The following is a 23750-nucleotide window of genomic DNA, read 5'->3' as shown; positions in this document are numbered from 1 at the left end:
TCATGTGGGGCTGGAACCAAGCATTGCTATAGCCACAGACTCCCCATCTTTCTGATCTAATTCTCTTGCTACAGAATAAGCCACCGATCCATTGGTCCATAGCTGCAGCTTGGGATCTGATTCTTTGGCAAGGAACTGCAGCTGGGTTTTTCTCGTCTTCTTTACAAGTCTAGCAAAGCCAAGTAACACAGAACTAAATATCATTGAAAATCCACAGAGAAGAAACGCTGCAGTGTAGCTGCCAGTCGTGTCTACAATCCATCCTGTAACAAGCAACAGCAAAATGATATTGAGTTGAAAATTCAATTATTTACCCATTCTCAAATCTAATAATTTGTGAAGATAATAACAATAGATTGCTAGCACCGCTGCTATAGTTTTGACACAAAAAGCAGATGTCCTAAAAGTATTGTGCAGCAACCGAAAAATGCATTCTATTTTGTAGGGAAACTTCTAAAATGGATTGTTGTTATTAGGTAAAGTGCTTGGAAGTGTCACACTTTTAGTATTCACACAATAAATATTAGTTATTATTATTAATCCCATGAAATACGGTAGAAAAGATAAAAATAGCATCATTCAAATTACTGATGATGGGATTCTTTCTTTATCTAGGGTGTTAAGAGAATGTTATTGTGCAGAATGCTAGTAGTAGTATTCCCAGCAGCCATATACTGACTATCCTGAGTAATAGAACACGCTTCTAGATAAAGCAGAATCCAAATTTTCTGTTGGATCCAGTCATCGTACCCCATCCAGTCTGAAAATCAGAACGTTGGACCATCTTACAGTTTAAAATGCAAACTTCAGAAAGCAGAATTCTGTAATCACAGCTTTTTTTCTTAATCTCTTATTGCAACAAATTAACCACAATATCTGTTCCGGCTCTAAATTTTGAGGAGAACCAGAGTATATGATATGCAAAATATAGGTCACAATAATCAGAAACTCAGTGGGGTAAAATTAGACCTTGGCAGGAAATTATTTTGTGATTAAAAAGGTTTTTTAAATTTTTATTTTATATTGGAGTATGGTTGATTAACAATGTTGTGTTAATTTCAGGTGTACAGCAAAGTGATTCAGTTATACATATACATGTATCTATTCTTTTTCAAATTCTAAAAAGGTTTTTAAAAATTCCTCCAAACTTTACTTATAGGCCAAGAAAATCCACCAGAGAAGTGTATGATTTCTCCTCTCACCTACTTCAAAACCATTAGTCAAAAATGGCATGCAAAAATTGTTAGAAGCCCAAAGTTTCCTGCAATCCAAACTACTCTCAAATATTTTAGTTATCATGTGATTTGCTTGTACATTTTTGTAGCAGAAAATGGAAGAGATTGAGTAGAGAGTTATCTTAAAAGTAATTAAATAAGAGAAGTATTAAATAGGAACTCACACGCTAATCCTCTAGTACCTGGCAATGAGTATAATGTCTGATTTGCCAAATGAAGGCCATGGTTTGAAAAAAGGATCCAGGAATCCCAATTTATGTCCTATGACTTTTTAACAGAGTTACACTGTCCCTAAAGGTTGGTAAATACAAAAAAGTGGCTATGGAGGGAGGATGTGGGAACATTTTGGGGGCATTTTCCAAAAATGAAGCACTAAACATGTAGTCCTTTATCATGAAGTTTAAACTGATGAGGAATTTTCATCAGCAGCTATCAAGCAGTCAGTTTCCCTTGGTTTGATGCTTTAGCAATTGCTGGAGTTTAGAAATAACCCGAACGGTGTATTCATAACAGCAGCTAAAGCAGAAATCCTGCCTTCTTCAAAAAATTCCCTCCCTTCCTTCTAAGCAAATGTTTGGCTCATTTCTCTTCTGCCTATCTTCAGAGAACTTCTTCACTCTTGTTTTTAATTTAGGCAGGTAATAATCTGGACCAATTATTCTCAATCCTTAGTGTACAGAAGCATTACAAGAAAACTGGCTGAGAGTGTAGATTCCTGGAACTCACCCCCAAAGGTCCAGATCACAGAGGGAGGGTCAAGGAGTCTGCATTCTAACAAGGGTCCCAGGGGATTCTGATGCAGGTGGCCCCAAGACCTCATTCTGAGAGACACTGGTCTAGACCACACACCCCAGCAAGAAGGCATGGGTTCTGACCTGTTTGCTGCTATACTGACAGCGCCAAACACAGTACTGGTGTACACAGGCAATAAAGATTTGTTGAATTACTTGTTTAATGCATGCAATAAGTACTTGTTGAATTATTTAATGCATGCAATGCATATTTGTTGAATTACTTATTTAATTATGTTTTTAATTTTTATATCATTTTACCATTTACAAAACATTCTAGATGCTTTATCTTGAATCCCAAATCTGTATATCCAAATCTGGCCTCCCTCAAATGCTCAGATTTCATCCTTAAACAGCGCTATTGAGCATTTTATTGGGTATTTCAGATACCTGAATATGTCTAAACATTAAATTTTTAGTATTTTTCTGGCAAAGCTACTCTCTCCAGCTTCCTTATTTCTTTTTTTTTTTTTTTTTTTTTTTTTGCGGTATGCGGGCCTCTCACTGTTGTGGCCTCTCCCGTTGCGGAGCACAGGCTCCGGATGCGCAGGCTCAGCGGCCATGGCTCACGGGCCCAGCCGCTCCGCGGCACATGGGATCCTCCCAGACCGGGGCACGAACCCGTATCCCCTGCATCGGCAGGCGGACTCTCAACCACTGCGCCACCAGGGAGGCCCCTTATTTCTTTTAAACATGCCATTATCTCCTAAGTTTTCTTGGACTTCTTTCCCTCCTTCATGCCCACATGCTAAATTCAGTTTATTTTTTTCCCCAAAATTTCCCCCTTGCCCCAGAGCTCATTCTCATTTCTGCTGCAGCAGCCCTAGTTCAGGCCTTTATCAGATGGCTCTTGAACTATTAGGATGAAATCCTGTTTCTCCTTTAAGTTACCAGATCAATTGCTAGATCACGTTTTCTAAAATATACTCTTTACTATACTACCCCTTTGCACAAAAGCTGTAATACTAGCCTAGCCATATTCTCTGAAGCATATAGGGCCCCACTCCTTCGGCTGGCACTCAAGACATTCCACTATGACACCCGCACTTTATCATTTCAGCCTCACCGCCTACCGCCCTCCCTACTGAAATTCTGTTCTCCTGCCAGCCTTCCCTCTGAATGTGCCCAACTTATTTATAAGTCTGAACAGCTGCTTCATTCCATTCCTTCTATCATTAGTGTGGAATGGAATCAAGATCCTAATTTGGGACTTTTTCTTTCCAAGTATGCTAAGGTCCCCCAGTTAGTTGGAAGAAGATTATAAAACAAGGATGCAGGTGAGACCATGATGTTTTGGTGGCTCTGGCATCCCTTTCTCTTTCACTCTTCCCAACTTACTTCCAATCTTCATGGGTGTGTGTGAGTTCACTGTTTTTACATCAATATGACAGAGAAGAGGTGATTGGGGGTTCTCTCTGCAAACTTACCTGCAATGGGTGGGCTCACCAAATACGGCACTGCATGGAGGAAGTACACCACGCCAAGCGCTGATGACAAAGAAGTGGTCCCCACGATTTCTGCTGTCACTACTGGGATCAGAGTCACATAGGCACCATCAAAGTAGCCAAAAGTACAAGCGAAAGGCATGAGCAGGGGGAGACTTTGAAGCATTGGGAGGCAGAGGTAGCAGAGCCCATCCATTCCGATGGCAAAGAGGTAGCAAATATACTGGTAATTCTTCAGACACCTGTGGATGTGAAGACCAAGAATGAGTGCAGTATGCACAGGTTCTATCAAAGAGCTCTAGAACCATGCCCAGTTAGCAGTAAGCACTGCAATTATTTATAGAGATGGCCTCCGCATTGTGTGTTTTCTATGTTGTCTTCCTGTCTTTCTTTTGGTATATGCAAATGCAAGAATGTATCTTCCCAGGAAGCATGGTATGGTAGAAAATAACCTGTGCTCTAAAATTAGAAAGATAGAAGTTTGAATCCAATTCTACCACCTACTAACTGCCTAACTCTAACCTCAATTCCTTTAGCTATAAAACGGGGGGGCTGTCTATCTCATAGTGTTATTCAAGGATAGTTGTGAAATAACACATAGAGTGTCAGGAGACTAATAATTTTTTTTTTTTTTTCTTTTTGCGGTATGTGGGCCTCTCACTGTTGTGGCCTCTCCCGTTGCGGAGCACAGGCTCCGGACGCGCAGGCCCAGCGGCCATGGCTCACGGGCCCAGCCGCTCCGCGGCACATGGGATCCTCCCAGACCGGGGCACGAACCCGCATCCCCTGCATCGGCAGGCGGACTCCCAACCACTGCGCCACCAGGGAGGCCCTGAGACTAATAATTTCTAGAAGTCTACCATATTAGATGCTTTCAGATGTGTCATCTGTTAGTCTCCGGCACATCATATATGCTCAATAACCCAAGTGGTTATACAAAGAGGAAGCCATAATATGAAGAAATGAAGGTGATTTGCCAGAGATTATGAAGGTGTTGTATTAGGACTAAGTCTTATTTCAAGACCTCCCCAGTGGTACTTCCATGAACACTTCCCTTTGTAGATCCAAACCCATCTATGAGACCAATTATTTTAAAGACTCTGTATAATATCAGCACCAGCAATTTATGCTTTACAAATGTTTTTCTGCCCACAATCTCATTTAAGCCTCACAAAATGCTATAATGTCCATAGGCAAATATTGAACTGGCCCATTTTACAGATGAAGACCCTTGAGGATCTGAGGGTTAGGTGATTTTAGGTCACAGGGATAATAGGGGGCAGAGCCAGCACAAGAACTTAGGTCTTGTATATCTCAGACTAGAGATCCCTCTCTCAGACTTATACCAGGCTACTTCTTGTTGAGTTATTTGATTGTAAAGATGGTTATCCTTTGCTCTCCCACCAACTCCTTAACCATTAAATATGTGGATTTAATCCTAAATATTATATTCACAATACTGGATAATGGCAGTTGGATCCTGATTAGTTCCCAAAGACATAACGTGTGAGAAGCCATAGGATGATAGCTCTTCCAGGTCATAGCTCAAGTGTGAAGAGTCCATCATTTAGGAGAATATGAGTAGTTTGCTCTCTTCAATCCAAACAGATTAGCATTAGCTGAAGAAACTACTCAGTAGATTTCTTATAACTTTGGTTTAAGCCTAAAATCATAATGAAACTATTTGCTATTTGCACTGTCAAATATAAATACATGGCTACAGGGCTTCCCTGGTGGTGCAGTGGTTGAGAGTCCTCCTGCTGATGCAGGGGACACGGGTTCGTGCCCCGGTCTGGGAAGATCCCACATGCCGCGGAGTGGCTGGGCCCGTGAGCCATGGCTGCTGAGCCTGCGCGTCCGGAGCTTGTGCTCCGCAACGGGAGAGGCCACAACAGTGAGAGGCCCGTGTTCCACAGAAAAATAGAAAAAAAAAATCAATCAATCAATCAATAAGTAAATACGTGGCTACAGAGAGTGTGTTATTATTGACCTGATCCTCCTGCCTGGACTGGAGTCTGTTCCTCTCTCTATTGCCAGCCACTCTCTGGGGTGGTTCAAAAGAAACTAAAACCACAATGCCCAGACAGAAGTTGTCTCACCGGAGGACTGACTTGAATTAGAATGGAATTAAATCTGTCACCAGAACTTCGCTTCTGCCATTTATACGTACCCAACATCCTAAACAATCTAGAACAGGTGTCAGCAAACTATGGCCAAATTCAGCCCACTACTTATTTTTTGGACTGTGAACTAAGAATGGTTTTTCCAATTTTGAATGATTGGAAAAAATCAAAAGAACAATAAAAGTTTGTGAGAGAAAAATTGTATGAGAAATTAAAATTTTAATTTAAAATTAAATAAATCTTATTGGAACATGGCCACTCTCTCGATCACATATTGTCTATGGCTGCTTTTGTGTTACAACAGCAGAGTTGGATAGTTGGAATCATATGACCCACAAAGCCAATGTGACTTTGTCTGTTTAATGTCTGTCCCTTTACAGAAAAGTTTGCTGACCTCTGCCTAGAAGAACCAACAAGGGAGTTGCCTTCAGATATCAAAAACCTGTTAACATTATTCAGACCTAGGTATTCTAGAGGGTAAGGTGATGAGGGGAAACTCAAAGTTTAAAGTCCCTAGTGGGGAATCAATGGCGGTTTCATGGATTTTACCTTCTGTCGGTTAGCCATCCGAACGTGATATTGCCAATAATGTCAATCACCCCAAGTATGGACATAAGAAAAGCAGCTTGCTGGTGACTCACTCCAGTACTCAAAGCATAAGGCACCAAGTACACAAAGAGAGGGCTGCAGCCATAAGCCATAAATAGAACAGAGATGGCCAATACAACAAAGTCTGACATCAGTAAAAAATTGTATTCCTGCTGCAAAGAGCCACAGAGGCAGGTCTGCACCCATTCTTTAGTCCAAGTCGAAGAGGGAGACACCCGCTGAAAGCCTTGTGTCTCAGTTCTACAGACATGGTTCTGCTCTGAAGTTGTCTGGTCATCTTTAAGAGTAATTGGCCGCATCAAGGCGCCGCAAACACAGAGATTCAAAACGAAACCCCCAAGGATGAGTAATGCTCCCCTCCAGGAAAATTGTTCAATAAGGAGCTGAACCACAGGAGCCAGGATGAAAATGCCAATGCCACTTCCCGACATGGAGATCCCATAAGCAAGGGCTTTCCGTCTGCTGAAATACTTTCCAACCATGGCAATAGCTGGAGAGTAACAAAGTGCAAATCCAAGACCTGAGGATAGAGAGAACTCTATGAGTGCTGGTGGCGCGGCATGAACAGCCACTGAAAGAACATTTCTCAGAATCATACTATTTGGAATAAAGATAATCTGACCTTCAAATAAACCCTTTTAAAACTGCTTTCTACACCAAGCTGAAAATGAGTCTCCCCTCACCAGTCATCCACAATTTGCAAAGTATAGCATATATATGACTTTCTTCTTAGGAAGAAAAGCCTTAAGGGAATATGACTTATGCAAAATAAAATGAAGAACTTAAAAACGATTATACAAGCTCAATTTGAATTAACTAGAAAATCAGGATAACACTGACCTAAGAAATTTATTCTCCCCACCACTTCTTTTTTAATAAATTAAAATTAATTTTAATAAATTAAATTATCTCTGGATAATTTAAGTATTTTTAAATTATCCAGAGATTTACTTCAACTCTTCACTGCCCCTGAAGACACAACTCTGATAATCTGGACCACACTGGACTTTGGGTTTAAATAGCATTTGTGACCCCGTGAAAGCTCCAGAGTAATCTCACATATTAGGAAACATTGTGCCAATTTGATACATGAACATAGCATGTACACATAGCCACCTGAAAATATCCCTTAAAGTCAGCAGAAAGCCTCTTCAAGATTTTCCACTTCTATTCCTTTTAAGTCAAGAAAATTTGAAGGGCTTTAAACCTGGAATTTAAATGTCAAGGAAGGAAAAGGAGAACTACCTTCAGCTCCTGTTCCCATCTGCAGAGCAGAGTGAGCAATGATCCCAATTTGCCTGGACTGAGGGGTTTCCCAGATGTGAGGCTTTCAGCACCAAGACCAGGATAGTTCCTGGTAAACTGGGATGACGGGGACCCTAGCAGTCAGACCCTTTGGATGACAGGGGACAGATGCCGTTTTTAGCTGACAGAGCTAGATTTATAACCTTACTATGAGATCATATCCTTTATTGGCCTGATCATGCTAACCCTGTGGCCCAGACAAGAGTTAGTGTTACCCTCCCCTCTGAGTGATGGGGCAGAAAACCGCTACTCTAGTCCCACCAGCCAAGCCCACCTTGATCCTATGCAGTCCCTGTAAGTGTGATTTATGGAATGCACATCAGTTGCTTCTCTTTCTATGGGCTTCATTCTCTAAAGATACTTCCATAACATCAAAAGAAAATGTGCAATGTAAGAATATTCACAAGGGGCTTTCTTTTTAAAATGGTAAAACCCCATTTATTGGACAATGGTACTCACTATAAAGTAGGGGCAACTCAGGTCAACCACAGACAGTATTGCAATGTCTTGGCAAAGATGTTGGGAGAATGATCATTGCCGAAAATTTATGTTGCTCTGGCTAATGTCACATTGCTTCTGAGTGGAGAATCTCAGCCATACACGGCTGCCCAAGGGAAAGCCAGCAGTCACTGTTGTCAAGTGGCTGAATTAAAGTGGTGATACATTTTCACTACAGTATGACAGTCCATTGCATTTCTAGCCCTTTGGTTTAACTGCTAGGTAGGCAGACATTAAGATAAATTATGCACCTTACAAAATGAATATTTTATGAATTACTGCTCTGTTGGTGGGCTTGACAACCCCTGGATAGGGTGGGGTGAGAAGGGTGGTACAAAGTGCCCTTACCTGTAAGAACTCCCAGAGTGAGGTAGAGATGCTTCAGACTGGTGGCAAATGAGCCCAGGATGAGACCAGTAGATGCAAGCAAGCCACCCAGCATGATTCCCACTTGACAGGAAAAATGGTTACTGACAACACTCCCAAGTGGAGCTTCAAAAACAATAATAAATAGGTTCAAACACAAAGGCCTTGAGGACACTGCAGAAAGGCTGTGGGTGCTGCATTGGCAGAGCAGAGAATGATCCATCTTCAAAGCCTCGAGCCCGCCCCACTCATTCTACAGATTTGGAAACCAAGGAGAGAGGAAGTGACTTGTCCATGGTCCCAGAGAGAATAAGTAGCAAAGCCGGAATTAGGATCACAGCTCCTGACTGGCACTGGACGGCTCATTCCACATCTCCATTCTATGACAGCCATAATCCCAGGATTATGTGGTGTTTTTTAAACAGTGAATCAGCTCCTTTAAACTACATGTCACTTGCATAGCGATGTGCCTTGTATGTTTCATATAGTATTGATCATACACAATTAACAATAATTATGACAGGTAAATGGTAGAGAAGGAAAGTGGGCAACATGGCATGGCCAGCAGTGTTATGCAGGAAAAGGCCAGGGAGAGAGACCATAGACAAATTTCACAATCTGGCACTGTTTCCGGGCTTCTGGAAACCCTGTGGATGAGAATCAAAGCCCAGAAAATCTAGGAAATGAGATGATGATATTTTGGTTGGCCTCACTCTATTTGTGGTTTAACAATGTGTCAGAATTGTGCCAACTTCCAGGCTTATAGACTAATAATTAAAGCTGGAAGAGGCCAAAAAGAAATTGAAGCTCAGGGGAATATGACATATTCAAGATCACCAAGAACTATACAGTTCAGGGAACCTGACAGTGAGTGCAGGGTTATTTCACCCTGTTATTCTGGCTCCTTGGGTCTCTCAGACTGATGGCAGAGATGATGGGTGAGGAATGTATGTGAATTTCTTTCTGAAGAATAATTCACGCTGACACCAGAACTCCTAGTAACAAGATCAGAAGAGCCAATTCTCTAGGTATCTGTGGAGTATAATTTTGATATCGATCAGATTAAAATTGGGTGTGACACAAATGTACATGATAGAATCAGTCATCAGCTTAATATCCCATCTAGTTAGAATAGTGGCTGGCTGCATATATAACCTCTGGAGAATAGGAATGAGCAAATCTCCTGAAAATATATCTAATTCTTCAGACTGATGCTGCTATGGCTATTGGAAAGTGACAAAATGTATACTAAACTCAATGAAAAATGTTCACTTCTCTGTTCATCATAGAGCACATATGACCCCAATGGGTGTCCCAGATGTGATTCTGCAGAATTTAAATATTCTGCATCTAACATGACCCTGCTTTTAGCTCAATGTCTCACATGGTCATTGTGACCACTGTGGTCACTGAAGGTCATTTCTTCCTCTTTGAGGGATTATAAATATTCTCCAAAAGATAACAGTGAGAGAACTGAGTCACCTGTATCCTCCATGAAAGATAAACATGGCTGTCTTGGCATGCTCACAACAAAGGCTGTGCCTAATCATCTGACCCTGAAAACCAAGTGATCATCTTACTGGTTAAAATAAAAAAGACAGGCTAGAAAGAAAACCTGAAAATATGATTTTTTTGATCCCTTATGACCTTCCAGGGTTATCAGTAGCATCAACTTAGCCATCTCATGAAACCTAGAATTGCACTCAAATTCCTCCCAACCAAGGAAATACATTTCAGCACAAATCAACCAATTCCTGATTATGTACATTTTTCTAAAAATAAATATGAATCAGTACCTAGAATGGAATAGATGACATTATTTATGATACCAAATAATATAGTATTTCTCTTTTGCCACTAAGACATGGCCTGAAGAGAGAAGTTTTCTAAAATACTCAGGAGTCATCTAAATGAAAGGATGAAATAGGTCTAGTCTGCAAATAGATCATTTTGATTTGACCCAATTGCAGAACATTTCTATGGCACTCATTTAATAACTTGGGTTGGAAATTTTTAAAAAGAAAAATCTCAAGGTTAGTTTTTCCTTAGATCAATGAGAGATTCCATGAATCTTGAGAACACTCTGTACACCGTACGTAGCACCTGTGTGGCTCTTGATGAAAACTACAACCGTAGTGAATGTGCTTATCTCATGATTGCACCATTCTATCTTTCTACAATACTTCTCTAAGAATGAAGATTGATGCATGAAAAACGAGCCAAATTTTGAACCTTCTGGGAAGGGACGAGAATGAAAACAAGACTTGAGATGTGATGCACATATTGTTGGCACTCATTTAAGGAGATCACATTGAAATGGCTCATGGTGCTTTCCAATGGCTGTTTATGTGACTGGAGAATGAGGGGACCACAGCATTCAGAAGAAAGCAAGCATATACTGTACGGTTAACTGCGTCCAAAATCAGGACAAGTACTGTGATTGCCCAGTTCCCTATCTCTATAGGTATGTGTCCAATTGACTGTATTCACTACCTGGTCCATCTGACATCAGCCAAGAATACTAACTGCAAAAGCACGTCTGGGTGGGTTTGGCTAAAGGCAGGATCATACTTTTCTTTTTATATGGTTTTAGCCAATTTTTAATCATAGCCCTTCTACTCAGAAAAACTGGTCATCAAAGGCAGTGGAAGGTCACTGTCATGTATAGATCAAGGTTAGCCAGTAATTATCTATCCCTGGAGATACTCACCACAGAGCATGGTCACACAGTCTACAATGGAATGGATCCAGGCTGTCTGTGCATAATCCTGAGAGAAGTATGTCTGGAAGTCCACAAAAAAAATTGAAATACATCTGAAAAAAAAAAGTGCAAGCATTTTATACCAACAACAACAACAACAAAAAGAATGAACATGTATTTGATTGAGAGTTTCAAGTTTTGGTTCAATTGTCTGTTCCAGTCTCCAGGGGTTTTAATTGATTTTTCAATGGTTCGTTGCTGGCCTGTAATAAGTGGGAAATCAGAAGCTAACCATTAGGATGTTCTAAGGGATAAGAACAAGTGTTTAGGACTTCCCTGGTGGCACAGTGGTTAAGAATCCACCTGCCAATGCACGGGACACGGGTTCGATCCCTGGTCCAGGAAGATCCCACACGCAGAGGAGTAACTAAGTGCGTGAGCCACAGCTACTGAGCCTGTGCTCTAGAGCCCTTGAGCCACAACTACTGAGCCCGTGTGCCACAACTACTGAATCCCACGTGCCTAGAGCCCATGCTCTGCAACAAGAGAAGCCACCGTAGTGAGAAGCCCATGCACTGCAACCAAGAGTAGCCCCTGCTCGCTGCAACTAGAGAAAGCGCATGCACAGCAACGAAGACCCAGCGCAGCCATAAATAAATAAAGAAAGAAAGAAAGAAAGAAAAGAAAAAAAGAAACAAGTGTTCACCCACTAGAGCGGCTGCTGAAACCAAGTGGATGTGAAGATCACTGCTGTAGGGAAGGTCTTATGGAAAAGATGACAGGTCAGACACATGGATTGTTACTCATCGTACTGTTTCACTAACATCTGAAACTTCTAAGAGGTTGTTATACAAGTTAAGACTTGACAATAAAGTATTATACATCACCCAGCAATTTCACTTCTAGGTTTTAAGCAAAGTTAATAAACAGATGGTGATGATAATAATAATAGATACACATAAAAGGATATACTCTGGAGAACTATTTATAATAGCCAAATATTGTAAACAGCATATATGTCCGTCAGTAAGGGACTGGTTAAGTAACTTATAGCACATCAATAAAATGAAATATTATTAGGTATTAAAAATGATTTGCTTTGTATTTATTGATTTGGAAATAAATTCACAATACAAAGTTAAATAAAAAAGTAAGTTACAAAATAGCTCATATAGTAAGGGCTTATTTTTATAAAAATGTACTTCATGTAACTAGAAAAAGCCTGAAAGCATATAAACCAAAATGTATCCAGTCATTATATGTGCATGGTGAGGTTATAAATGATTTTTTGGTCTTTATTCTGCATTTTCAATTATTTTACAGTGAACCTGATTTCTTATACAATCAGAAATTTATGTGTGTGTGTGTATATACATATGTATGGGGGTGTATATATAGAGACAGAGACAGAAACAGAGACAGAGAAATTTTTATGCTGAAAAATAGCTAATTACTTAGGGAAAACAAGACATAAGTGATCCAGAAGCAATAGTTTGGAATGAACCGCACACAGATAATTCAGGACAGGAAGCTTTTAGAGCTCCGTGATAGCAGGGAAAGAGTTCAGGCCTTGCAGCTTGGAGATGAGATAGGAGGATATCTGTCTCCTTGGATAGGACCACATTCCAACTCATTATGCTTCAGCAGCCCCTAATAACCTGTTCTTTTACTCTCTCTTTCCTCTCCAGTTGCTGCTGGATGTAAAAGTGAGTGATGGAAAAGTTAAAGAAGGGGGAAGAGGATCAGGGTGAATCAGGACTGCTGTGTTATGAAGGTCCAGCTTCATGGGCATACAACCTACACAGTCGCACAGAATCTGGCACTCAGAAGCATTAAACTTGGTTTAACTCAGCTGTCACTGTCTTAAAATTCCTAATAATTTTATCTTTGAATTTGCATTCTGTAAGTGAAGTCCAATGGGACAACGAAGCATGCATGTGAGCAGAGAGCTCCGGATTCTTCAGTCTGCAATTCTGTGCTTTTCCATTTGCACATAGTCTTAGAGATGCCCCAGGGCACAGAATTCCAGTAGACTCTTGTGTGGGAGTCCAGTAAGACTCAGACTGAGTACCAGGTAAGTGTGTTACACCTACAGCTGAGTGAGCATGTGCACAGGGGAGTGAGAGAGACCATGCTTTCCTTTCAAACCAAAACTTGCTTCAAATGCAGAAGAAGGCAATGGTGTTTTAAGAAAGACAAAGGGCCAAGGATTCCTATCAGATCCTTTCTTACTCATGTTGCTTCTCTGGATTAGCTGATCGCTTATGCTGAAAATGATGACACAGAAGGAATGTAAAAGGTAGGGCTACCGGTAATATAAAGATGAACGGCAGATTTGTGCTACTAATTTAACATTTCCATTTTCTTTACTCAGAACAACACTAAATAGTAAATTTTAAACACTGTGAAAAACTGAGACCACTGAAAAAGGAAAAGCTTCCCATTTTAGTACGTTTACCAGCCCTTTTTTTCCTGCCTTTTGATCAAGGGGTCCTTCATTTTCATCTCGCACCAGGCCCTGTAATTATGTTGCCAGTCCTGGTGATAAGAAAGAGAAAAGGGACGGTATAGGGCAGCGACCCCCAACCTTCTCGGCACCAGGGACCAGGGACCGGTTTCGTGAAGACAAATTTTCCACGAAGGGGGGCGGGGTGGGGTGAGGTGGGGAATAGCTCAGGAGGCAATGCGGGCGATGGGGAGCGGCAGATGAAGCTTCGCTCACTCTCACCCTGCTCACCTCGTGCTGCGCAGCCCTGTTCCTAACAGGCCGCGGGCTGGTATCTGTCTGCAGCCCGGGGGTTGGAGACCCCTGGTATAGGGTGCTAAATTCTAAGTCCCAGAAGGTATTGGGATGGAGTTTGATGTACAGAGTACGGAGAGGGATCAACACTTGTGGAAGGAAGAGTTCGGGAGCAGGATTAGGCAGAGAGAGCTGGGCAAACAGATGTAGGCCTGACAGGCCTCAGCCAATCCCCAGGGAAATGGGAGGGGCTTTACGCACCTCCCTCCGTCAATCATTGGATATGGGCCCCGCTGGAGGGGCGAGCTCTCGGGAGAGGCAGCTCTGTGCAGGTGAGGGGGACCCTGCGGACACTGACAGCTGCAAGCTGTCTGCTGATGTTCACCCTGTAGCTGAGGCCCTCCGGATGGCACACCTCCGTATTCACCAGAGTCCCGTTCTTGTCCTCCACACTGAGCACTGTATGGGATGATATCTATCAAAGGGACATCAAAAGTTGTCCTTCCGGGCTTCCCTGGTGGCGCAGTGGTTGAGAGTCCACCTGCCGATGCAAGGGACACGGGTTCAGGCCCGGTCCGGGAAGATCCCACATGCCGCGGAGCGGCTGGGCCCGTGAGCCATGGCCGCTGAGCCTGAGCATCCGGAGCCTGTGCTCCGTAATGGAAGAGGCCACAACAGTGAGAGGCCCGCGTATGGAAAAAAAAAAAAAAAAAAAAGTTGTCCTTCCCCTTCCACTGATTTAAGAAACCAGACAACGTGCTATGGTAGATCCGATGCTAGGTTAATAATTATATCAGAGTTTGGAGTACTGAAACATAGTCACAACGAAAATGCAGAGAATGATAACATAAACTACCCGGCTGAGTATATAAATTTAAATTTAATTAAAATATTGCAGAACTTTTTCTAAAGCATGAGTTAACTGCAACAGCCTTATACTAGTTTTAATTTGGTACAATAATAACAGGAAACTCTACGATGTTTCTTAACATCCTAAAGATTGCTAGACTAGTACAAAAAGTCTATTATTTTCTCCTAACCACTAGGCCTTCGATTTAAGTGAATAATGATTTCTTGGATATAGCCTCAGTATCAAAATAGTTAAGTTATCCTTAGCCCAGGGTTTCTCAATCGAAGCACTACTGACATTTCGGACCTGATAATTCTTTGTCCTGGGGGCTGTCCTGTGCGTTGCAGGATGTTTAGCAGCGTCACTGGCCTCTGCTCAGAATGTTTCCAGACACTGCCAAAGGTCCCCCCGGAGAGCAAAGTCAGCCTGTTTAGGACCACTGATCTAATCAACTATCAAATTCTGCTTATTCTACCTTATACATATCTTTCAAATGCTGCCAAGGAGCTCCATTGCCTTTATCATTTATCATTCATGACAACACTTCTCTCCTGGACTACAGCCAAAACCCTCCTAACTGATTTTCCTGAATTCACACTTGGCTACCTTCAGTATATTCTACACTCCATGGTCCAAGTGTCCTCCTCACTAGAACACAAATCAGATCCTGATGCTTCACACTTTTTTTTTTTTTTTTTTGCGATACGCAGGCCTCTCACTGTTGTGGCCTCTCCCGTTGTGGAGCACAAGCTCCGGACGTGCAGGCTCAGCGGCCATGGCTCATGGGCCTAACCGCTCCGCGGCATGTGGGATCTTCCCGGACTGGGGCACGAACCTGTGTCCCCTGCATCGGCAGGCGGACTCTCAACCACTGCGCCACCAGGGAAGCCCGCTTCAAACTTTTTAACATGACTTATGAGACCCTGCATAAGTTGGTCCTTCTTAGCATCTCTCCTTTCTTCCCATCTGGTGCATTCCTCACTTCAGAGAGACTGAACTTCTTTCTACAACTTTTGACATACCACACATGCTTTTTCACACCTCTGAGCATTTTTTTTTCTAGGATGATCTCCCAGCCTCCCTCATTCTTTTAATCTCAAGGTAATAGTCAACTCCTCCAGGAAGGCCTCCTTGACTACCTGAGTCTGGGCTTGATACCTTTCTTAAGTATTTCCACTACATGCTGGACCCTTACCACACTGTGTGGCGATGTTCTTTGCATTTGTTTGTATTCTCCACTAGACTCTTGCTCTGTGACAGCAAAGACCATGTCTGTCTTATCTTGCATTGAATCCCAAATATCTAGTACCATAGCTTCCATGTATGGGGTGCTCCTTAAACATTGTTCAAGGTTCAAGGTATGAAAGGAAGGAAATTAGGAGGGAAGGCAGGCTGAGAGTTGCTAGAGAAGTGACTGGAAGATAAAGAAGTGAAATGGTTGAGTAGCAACTTCAAGAACGTGAATGAGAAAGGAAGAGGAAGAACGGATGGCAGCTATGTAGGAGCACGTGGCTAGATACGGTACAGTAGAGGTGTGAAGAATCTGAGTTTATAAGCTGAGAGAAAGAATTAGTAAAAGAGAGATGCAGAAGTTGGAAATGTGGAAGAACATAGGACAACTAAGAGGAAAGCACCCCAAATGATAATAAGATATTTTGGTGTTGTAAATCATAATCTCTTCTCTCCACTAAATTGTTTTGGGGGGTTTAATACTTGTGGGACTATGTTTATTTCTTGTGAGTTTTTTTACCTTGTTCTGTTGTTTTGTTTTCTGTTTGATGGGTTTTTTCCAACTGATTTGACTAGTCATATCAAACTGTAGGTATGTAAGATTCAGAAGTAACACCTGAGATTCTTGCCCAAACATGTGAGTAGGCTTGTCATAGGTAAAATTTAATAACCACATACATATGCTTCTTTTTTTAATATATAAATTTATTTATTTATTTATTTTTGGCTGTGTTGGGTCTTTGTTGCCGCGTGTATACTTTCTCTAGTTGCGGTGAGCAGGGGCTACTCTTCGTTGCGGTGCGCGGCCTTCTCATTGCAGTGGCTTCTCTTGTTGTGGAGCACAGGCTCTAGGCGCGTGGGCTTCAGTAGTTGTAGCATGTGGGCTCAGTAGTTGTGGCTCATGGGCTCTAGAGCGAAGGCTCACTAGTTGTGGCACATGGGCTTAGTTGCTCCGCGGCATGTGGGATCATCCCGGACCAGGGCTCAAACCCGTATCCCTTGCACTGGCAGGTGGATTCTTAACCACTGTGCCACCAGGGAAGTCCCACATGCTTCTGAATGACTGTGACTTTTATGAAATATGGGAAGAATTATTGTATTTTAATTTGTTCTCCAAAAGGAAAGGACTGTGGAAGTTTTCAAATGGTAAAGTTTCATGATTTATGCCTTCTAAACACAGGCATGACCTTAAAGCAAACAAATTTTATTGGGAGCACATGAGCTTCTCACTTTAGAAATTATTTTTGTTGTCCCTTGGAATATTTGTGCATCTGACAGATGTCAGGAGAACTCGGTTCTGATCTCTGATTCCTGTGCTGAATAACTGAGAGTTTTGATGAAGCTTCTTAATCCCTCAGGGTCTTGGTTTCCTCATCTATAAATTAAGCATTTGGGGAAGCATGACTGTATCAGTCAGAGTGGATTAGATCATGCTGCAATAGCGAACAACTCTGAACATCCTTCAGGGGTTGACAGGTTTTGTTCATAATATCACCCAAGTGTTGTTTGTTACCATGTTCTCAAAGATGCTTTCTCTCAAGAGGTCAACATACTTGCTGTCTCTATCTTGTCACTCTGCTATAAAATTCTTCCCTGGTAGAGTTGGAGGCTGACAACATCTGATATTTGGTAAAGACTTTTTTCTGGTTGATGAAGTTATCCACTAAGTCAATGCAGTAAGTAATCCACTGGGCAGTGTAGCCCAGTGGGTAAAAGCACTGCCACTTACTCACCGTGTGACTTTGGATACATTATTCAACCTCTGTGTGTTATTATAAGGATTAAATGACTTAATCAATGAAGAGTGCTTGGAATAATGCCAACAAGCACAGAGTAAGTGCTCAGCTAACATTAGCAATTATTTACAGGAATTCAGCTGCTGTTAAAAGAGCTCCACAGTTCCACAGGATTCTAGACATCTATTGCAATTAAGTTAATTTAGACCCAGAAGACTTAGAGAAAAATAGGTCTCAGAGCTGGGGGTTTTCTTTAAACATTTAAAATAAGTGTTGTTTTGCAAGTATCAACTTCAATTCATCAATTTACTAATAGAATGTCATGTAATTACACTAGGAAATATGATTCTTTCTTTTATATAAATTTATTTATTTATTTATTTTTGGCTGCATTCGGTCTTCGCTGCAGTGTGCGGGTTTTCTCTAGCTGCAGCGAGCAGGGGCTACTCTTCATTGTGGTATGAGGGCTTCTCATTGCGGTGGCTTCTCTTGTTGTGGAGTACAGGCTCTAGGCACATGGGCTTCAGTAGTTGTGGCACATGGGCTCAGTAGTTGTGGCTCATGGGCTCTAGAGCGAAGGCTCACTAGCTGTGGCACATGGGCTTAGTTGCTCTGCGGCATGTCGGATCGTCCCAGACCAGGGCTCAAACCTATGTCCCCTGCATTGGCAGGCGGATTCTTAACCACTGTGCCACGAGGGAAGTCCTGAAATATGATTCTTAACATAGATAATGTGTTTGGTAACAAGATGTCTTGAAGAAAAAATATGCAAGCAATGCACATTAACAAACAGAGGGAGTAAATAAATAAGAATGACTACTTTAATAGCCTGCACAACTTTAAGCTTATAGAAATTTTATGTGTAAGGAAGCATCATCAGTTACAAGGTAAGAGTGAAATATGATTTTTAAATGCCCTGGATTATAAATGGTAGCATTGTCTGTAAAGCAAAACCCAGCAAGCAATATAAATGTCCATCAAAAAAATGTTTTAAATAAATTATGGAAACATCCATATGGTGAAATTTTAAGCACCTACCTTTCAGTGAGGTAGAGCCATATGTGCTGATATGGAAATATTTCCAAAAGATATTATTAAGCAAAAAAAAAAGAAGTTCAAAACAGTGTGTATAATATGATCCCATTGGTGTAAATGAAAAGAACATGCTTCATATATGGACATAAGGTTTTTTTAAAAATTTCTGGACAGATCTCAAGAAACTATTTATGAGATTAACTTTAGGCAGTGAAACAGGGATTCAGGAAGTGAGGAGAAAAAGGCTTTATCTTATATGTTTCTATATTGTTTGAATTTTTACCTTCCAGATGTATGGTTTAACTTTTAAGCATATTATTTAAATCAAAGAGAAGGGAGCACTCCCAAACTCATTTTATGAGACCAGCATTATCCTAATACCAAAACCAGAAAAGGACACTACTAGAAAAGAAAACTACAGGCCAATATTCCTGATGAGTACAGATGTAAAAATTCTCAATAAAATACTAGCAAACTGAATTGGCAGCATATTAAGAGGATCATTCACCAGGTTCAAGTGGAATTTATTCCTGGGATGCAAGGATGGTTCAACATACACAAATCAATCAGTGTGACACATCATATTAATAGAATGAAAGAAATGAATTGTATGATCATCTCAATAGACACAGAAAAAGCATTTGACAAAATTCAACATCCATTTATGATAAAAACTCTTAACAAATTAGGCATGGAAGGAACATATCTCAGCATAATAAAGCCATAAGTCACAAGCCCACAGCTAATATCATGCTCAATGGTAAAAGGCTGAAAGATTTTCTTCTAAAATGAGGAATAAGACAAGGATGGCCACTCTCATCACACCTATTCAACATAGTCCTAGAAGTCCTAGCCTTGGCAATAAGGCAAGAAAAATTAATAAAAGGTATTAGAATTGTAAAGGAAGAAATAAAATTGTCTCTATTTGCAGATGATATGATTTTATATCTAGAAAATCCTAAAGACACAACCAAAAGGCTCTTAGGTCTAATCAATGAACTCAGTAAGTTGCCAGATATAAAATTAACATACAAAAATCAGTAGTGTTTGTACACACTAACAATAAAATTTCTGAAAAAGAAATAAAGAAATTGATCCCATTTACAATAGCATCAAATACAGTAAATTTAACTAAGGGCATGAAAGATCTCTATGCTGAAAACTACAAGACATCAGTGAAAGAAACTGAAGAAGACACAAATAAATGGAAAGATATCCCATGTTTGTGGACTGGAAGAATTAACATTATTAAAATGTCAACACTATCAAAAGCCATCTATATATTCAATGCAATTCCTATCAAGAATCCAATGGCATTTTTTACAGACGTGGATAAAACACTCTTAAAATGTATATGGAACCACAAATGACCCTAAATAGCTAAAGAAATCCTAAGAAAGAGGTATCACACTTCCTGATTTCTAACTATAATATAAAGCTGTAGTCATCAAAACAGTTTGGTACTGGCATAAAAACAGACAAATAAACCAGTGGAACAGAACTGAGAACCCAGAAATAAACCTAAGCATCAACTAATGTTTGAAAAGGGAGCCAAGAATATTCAATGGAGAAAAGACAGTCTCTTCAGTAAATAGTGCGGAGATAATTGGATATTCACATGTAAAAGAATAAAACTAGACCCATATTTTAGACCACTCACAAAAATTACCTTGAAATGGATTTAAGGATTAAATGTAAGACCCAAAACTATGAAACTACTAGAAGAAAACATAGGAATAAAGTTCCTCAACATGGGTCTTGGTAATGATTTTTTGGATATGTCACCTAAAACACAAGTAACAAAATAAAAAAAATAAACAAGCAGGACTACATCAAACTAAAGAGCTTCTGCACAGCAAAAGAAACCATCAACAAAGTGAAAAGAATGGGAAAAAATATTTGCAAACCACATATCTGATAAAGGGTTAATATCCAAAACACACAAAGAATGCACACAACTCAATAGTAAAAAAACAAATAACCCAATTTAAAAAATGAGCAAAGGACCTAAATAGACATTTCTTCAAAGAAGATATACTAAAGACCAACAGGTACATGAAAAGATGCTCAACGTCACTAGTTGTTAGGGAAATGCAAGTTAAAACCACAATGAGCTATTATTACCTCACACCTGTTAAAACAGTCATCATTAAAAAGATAAGAGATAACAAATGCTGGTATGGATGCAGAGAAAAGGGAACGCTTATGCACTGTTGATGGGATTGTAAATTGGTACAGCCACCATAGAAAAGAGTAGGGATAAAAATAGAACTACCATGTGATCCAGATATTCCACTGTTGGGAATAGATCCAAAGAAAATGAAAGCACTAACTAGAAAAGATATCTGCACCCCCATGCTCATAGCAGCATGATTTTTTTTTTTTTTTTTTTTTTTTCTTTTTGCTGTATGCGGGCCTCTCACTGTTGTGGCCTCCCCCGTTGCGGAGCACAGGCTCCGGACGCACAGGCTCCGGACGCGCAGGCCCAGCGGCCATGGCTCACGGGCCCAGCCGCTCCGCGGCATATGGGATCCTCCCAGACCGGGGCACGAACCCGTATCCCCTGCATCGGCAGGCGGACTCTTAACCACTGCGCCACCAGGGAGGCCCAGCAGCATGATTTTTAATAGCCAAGACACAGATGGATGAATAGATAAAGAAGGTGTGGTATGTATATACAATGGAATATTATTCAGCCAGAAAAAACGAGGAAATCCTACCATTTGCAATAATATGAACAGACTTTGAAGGCATTCTGCTAAGTGAAATAAGTTAGAGAGAGAAAGACAAATACTGTATAATCTTAAATATATGTGGAATTTAAAGCAACAACCAAGCACTTATAAAAAGAGATCAGACTTATGGTTACCAAGGCAGGGGGTGGGGAGGGGAAGGGAATTGGAGGAAGGTGGTCAAAAAATACAAACTTCCAGTTATAAGATAAATAAGTACTAGGGATGTCATGAACAATATGATGACTACAGCTAACACTGTTGTATGATATATAGGAAAGTTGTTAAGAGAATAAATCCTAGGAGTTCTCATCATGAAGAGAAAAGTTTTTTTCTTTTTTCTTTTCTTTCCTTTTTATTGTAGTTATATGAGAAGACGGATGTTAGCTGAACCTATAGTATATGTAAATCAAATCATCATGCTTACAAACTATTATACATAAAATAGATAGATAACAAGGTCCTAATGTATAGCACATGGAACTAAATTCAATATTCTGTAATAAACCAAAATGGAAAAGAATATATATATTCAGTTATATATATATATACACACACACACACACACACATAAAAAAAATTGAACCTCTTTGCTGTAACACCAGAAACTAACACAACACTGTAAATCAACTATACTTCAATAAAAAAAATCATGCTGTGTGCCTTGAAATTATATAGCGATGAATGTCAATTAGTTCTCAATAAAACTGGAAAAAGAATTAACTGCCCAGTAGGCACTGATCCTCTGAATTGACAAATCACCGTGCAGGCTGCTTTCCTTGTCTCTGTCTCCAGTTCTCTTGGCTGCTTCCTGGTGTGTCACCCTTTTCTCCTCTGAGCCTAGGTATCCTCCTCTCAGCCTCTCCCAGGAACCTCTGAAAACAGGCCTTTGCTGCCAGCCACCATCCTCTTTTCTGGTTCCCAGCTGCCCTTCTTATAAAAGCACTAAGCTCACTTCCAGAACTTTCCTCTCATGGGAATGATGAAAGCTTCCACATGTAAGAACCAAGATGAAAGAGATGCCTTTTAACTCTATGACCTCCTCACTCCCAGAACACAAGATCCATAATCTAGACGGGAGAAAAATCAGACTCAACCATCATATTATTTTAAACAAATCTACAGTTTATTTTGACACATGATCAACGAATCCTTATTGTAGCAAAAAACAAACATCCTGCTTCTTTCCCGCATTATCTATTTGCTATGGGTGGAACATCGATGCTTTTATTGATGATGCCATCAAGTGAAGTTATGTAGTGCAAATCAGTTTCTTCGGCTGCCAAGGGAGTGTTGCCAGAGAAGAGCAACAGAGTTCAATTTGAATGAAGGCACCTCTAGAGGAGAGAGCTAGCACATACAGATTTCAAGTGTGGCTTTATTCCAAATGTAAATGAGATGAATGCATCTCAGTGTACGCACGTTTAACTTAAGTATAGTCAAGGCTATCCCCTTGGGTAAAAGGAAAAGAGGAAACATGACCAAATGAGATGAGAGAATCCCTGTATTTATGCTCTTTCTCTCCTTCAACCTAGAAATCAGCCTCCACTACCACAGCCAAGTGCAAAATGAAGCAAAAGAATTTAAACTCTAGGCTTTAAGCTTCCAACGGCTCAGTATTCCGGTGAGCTGAGAGGTTTTCAAGGACTATTTTGAGCTTATATATTTGTCCTTTGTGGGATGAGCTGCTTGTGAAAAGAAATGTCTGGCATAGCCATAATATTTAGCTGAAAAATGTCCTAACACTCCAGGTTTATGTGTCAGAGATTATAAGAGACCACTATCCATGACTTTTAAGTGTCAAAAAATCACATTCCTTGCGAAGAAAAAGATATCCGAGCAGTCAAAGGAAATGCACACACACGAACAAAGCATATATTTACACATATATTTTCACAATGACAGGTTCAGAACTAGAATGAAGCCGACTTAGAAAAAAAGACAAGCCAGGTCATCTGATAATAAATCGAGAAGAAAGTCCCACCTACCTGGTTACTGCCCGGGTGCAGATGGTAACAAGAAAACAGCCAGCCACAATCATCCAGCCCCACCCTCCATCCGGTGGGGACGTAGACCGAGCTCTATTTACTTTTGCCATGGTTTCAGTTCTTTTTTCTTCTTTTCCAAGTTATTCCAACAGCCCAGTTATGATCTTGGAAGGGTCTGCTGTCCAGTGATTTCCTGTTGGCATTCAAGACTGGCATAGAGTGCTACCTGGAACATGGGTTACTGGCCATCTAAAACCAAAAATCAGGACATAGTTGTATTTTATTGTCATATCCAAAGATAGTTTTTCACTTGGAGAAAATGATTATTACTTTCCTGTTAAATATGATTATTCGTTAACTATGAAT

General features: G+C 40.6%; 1 protein-coding gene across 1 annotated transcript; it reads right to left on the bottom strand.

Annotated features, from left to right (window-relative positions):
• On the bottom strand, nt 1–23587 carry SLC16A12 (solute carrier family 16 member 12). The gene is given in 6 exon segments (XM_060115233.1): nt 1–263; nt 3454–3713; nt 6144–6723; nt 8355–8498; nt 11083–11186; nt 23385–23587. Coding segments are annotated over 6 exon segments (1554 nt in total).
• Between the last annotated feature and the right edge of the window lie 163 nt (nt 23588–23750).

The sequence above is a fragment of the Mesoplodon densirostris genome, chromosome 1 (assembly GCF_025265405.1).
Source record: "Mesoplodon densirostris isolate mMesDen1 chromosome 1, mMesDen1 primary haplotype, whole genome shotgun sequence".
Taxonomy (NCBI): Eukaryota; Metazoa; Chordata; class Mammalia; order Artiodactyla; family Ziphiidae; genus Mesoplodon; species Mesoplodon densirostris.
This window is presented reverse-complemented; position numbering and strand designations above follow the sequence as displayed.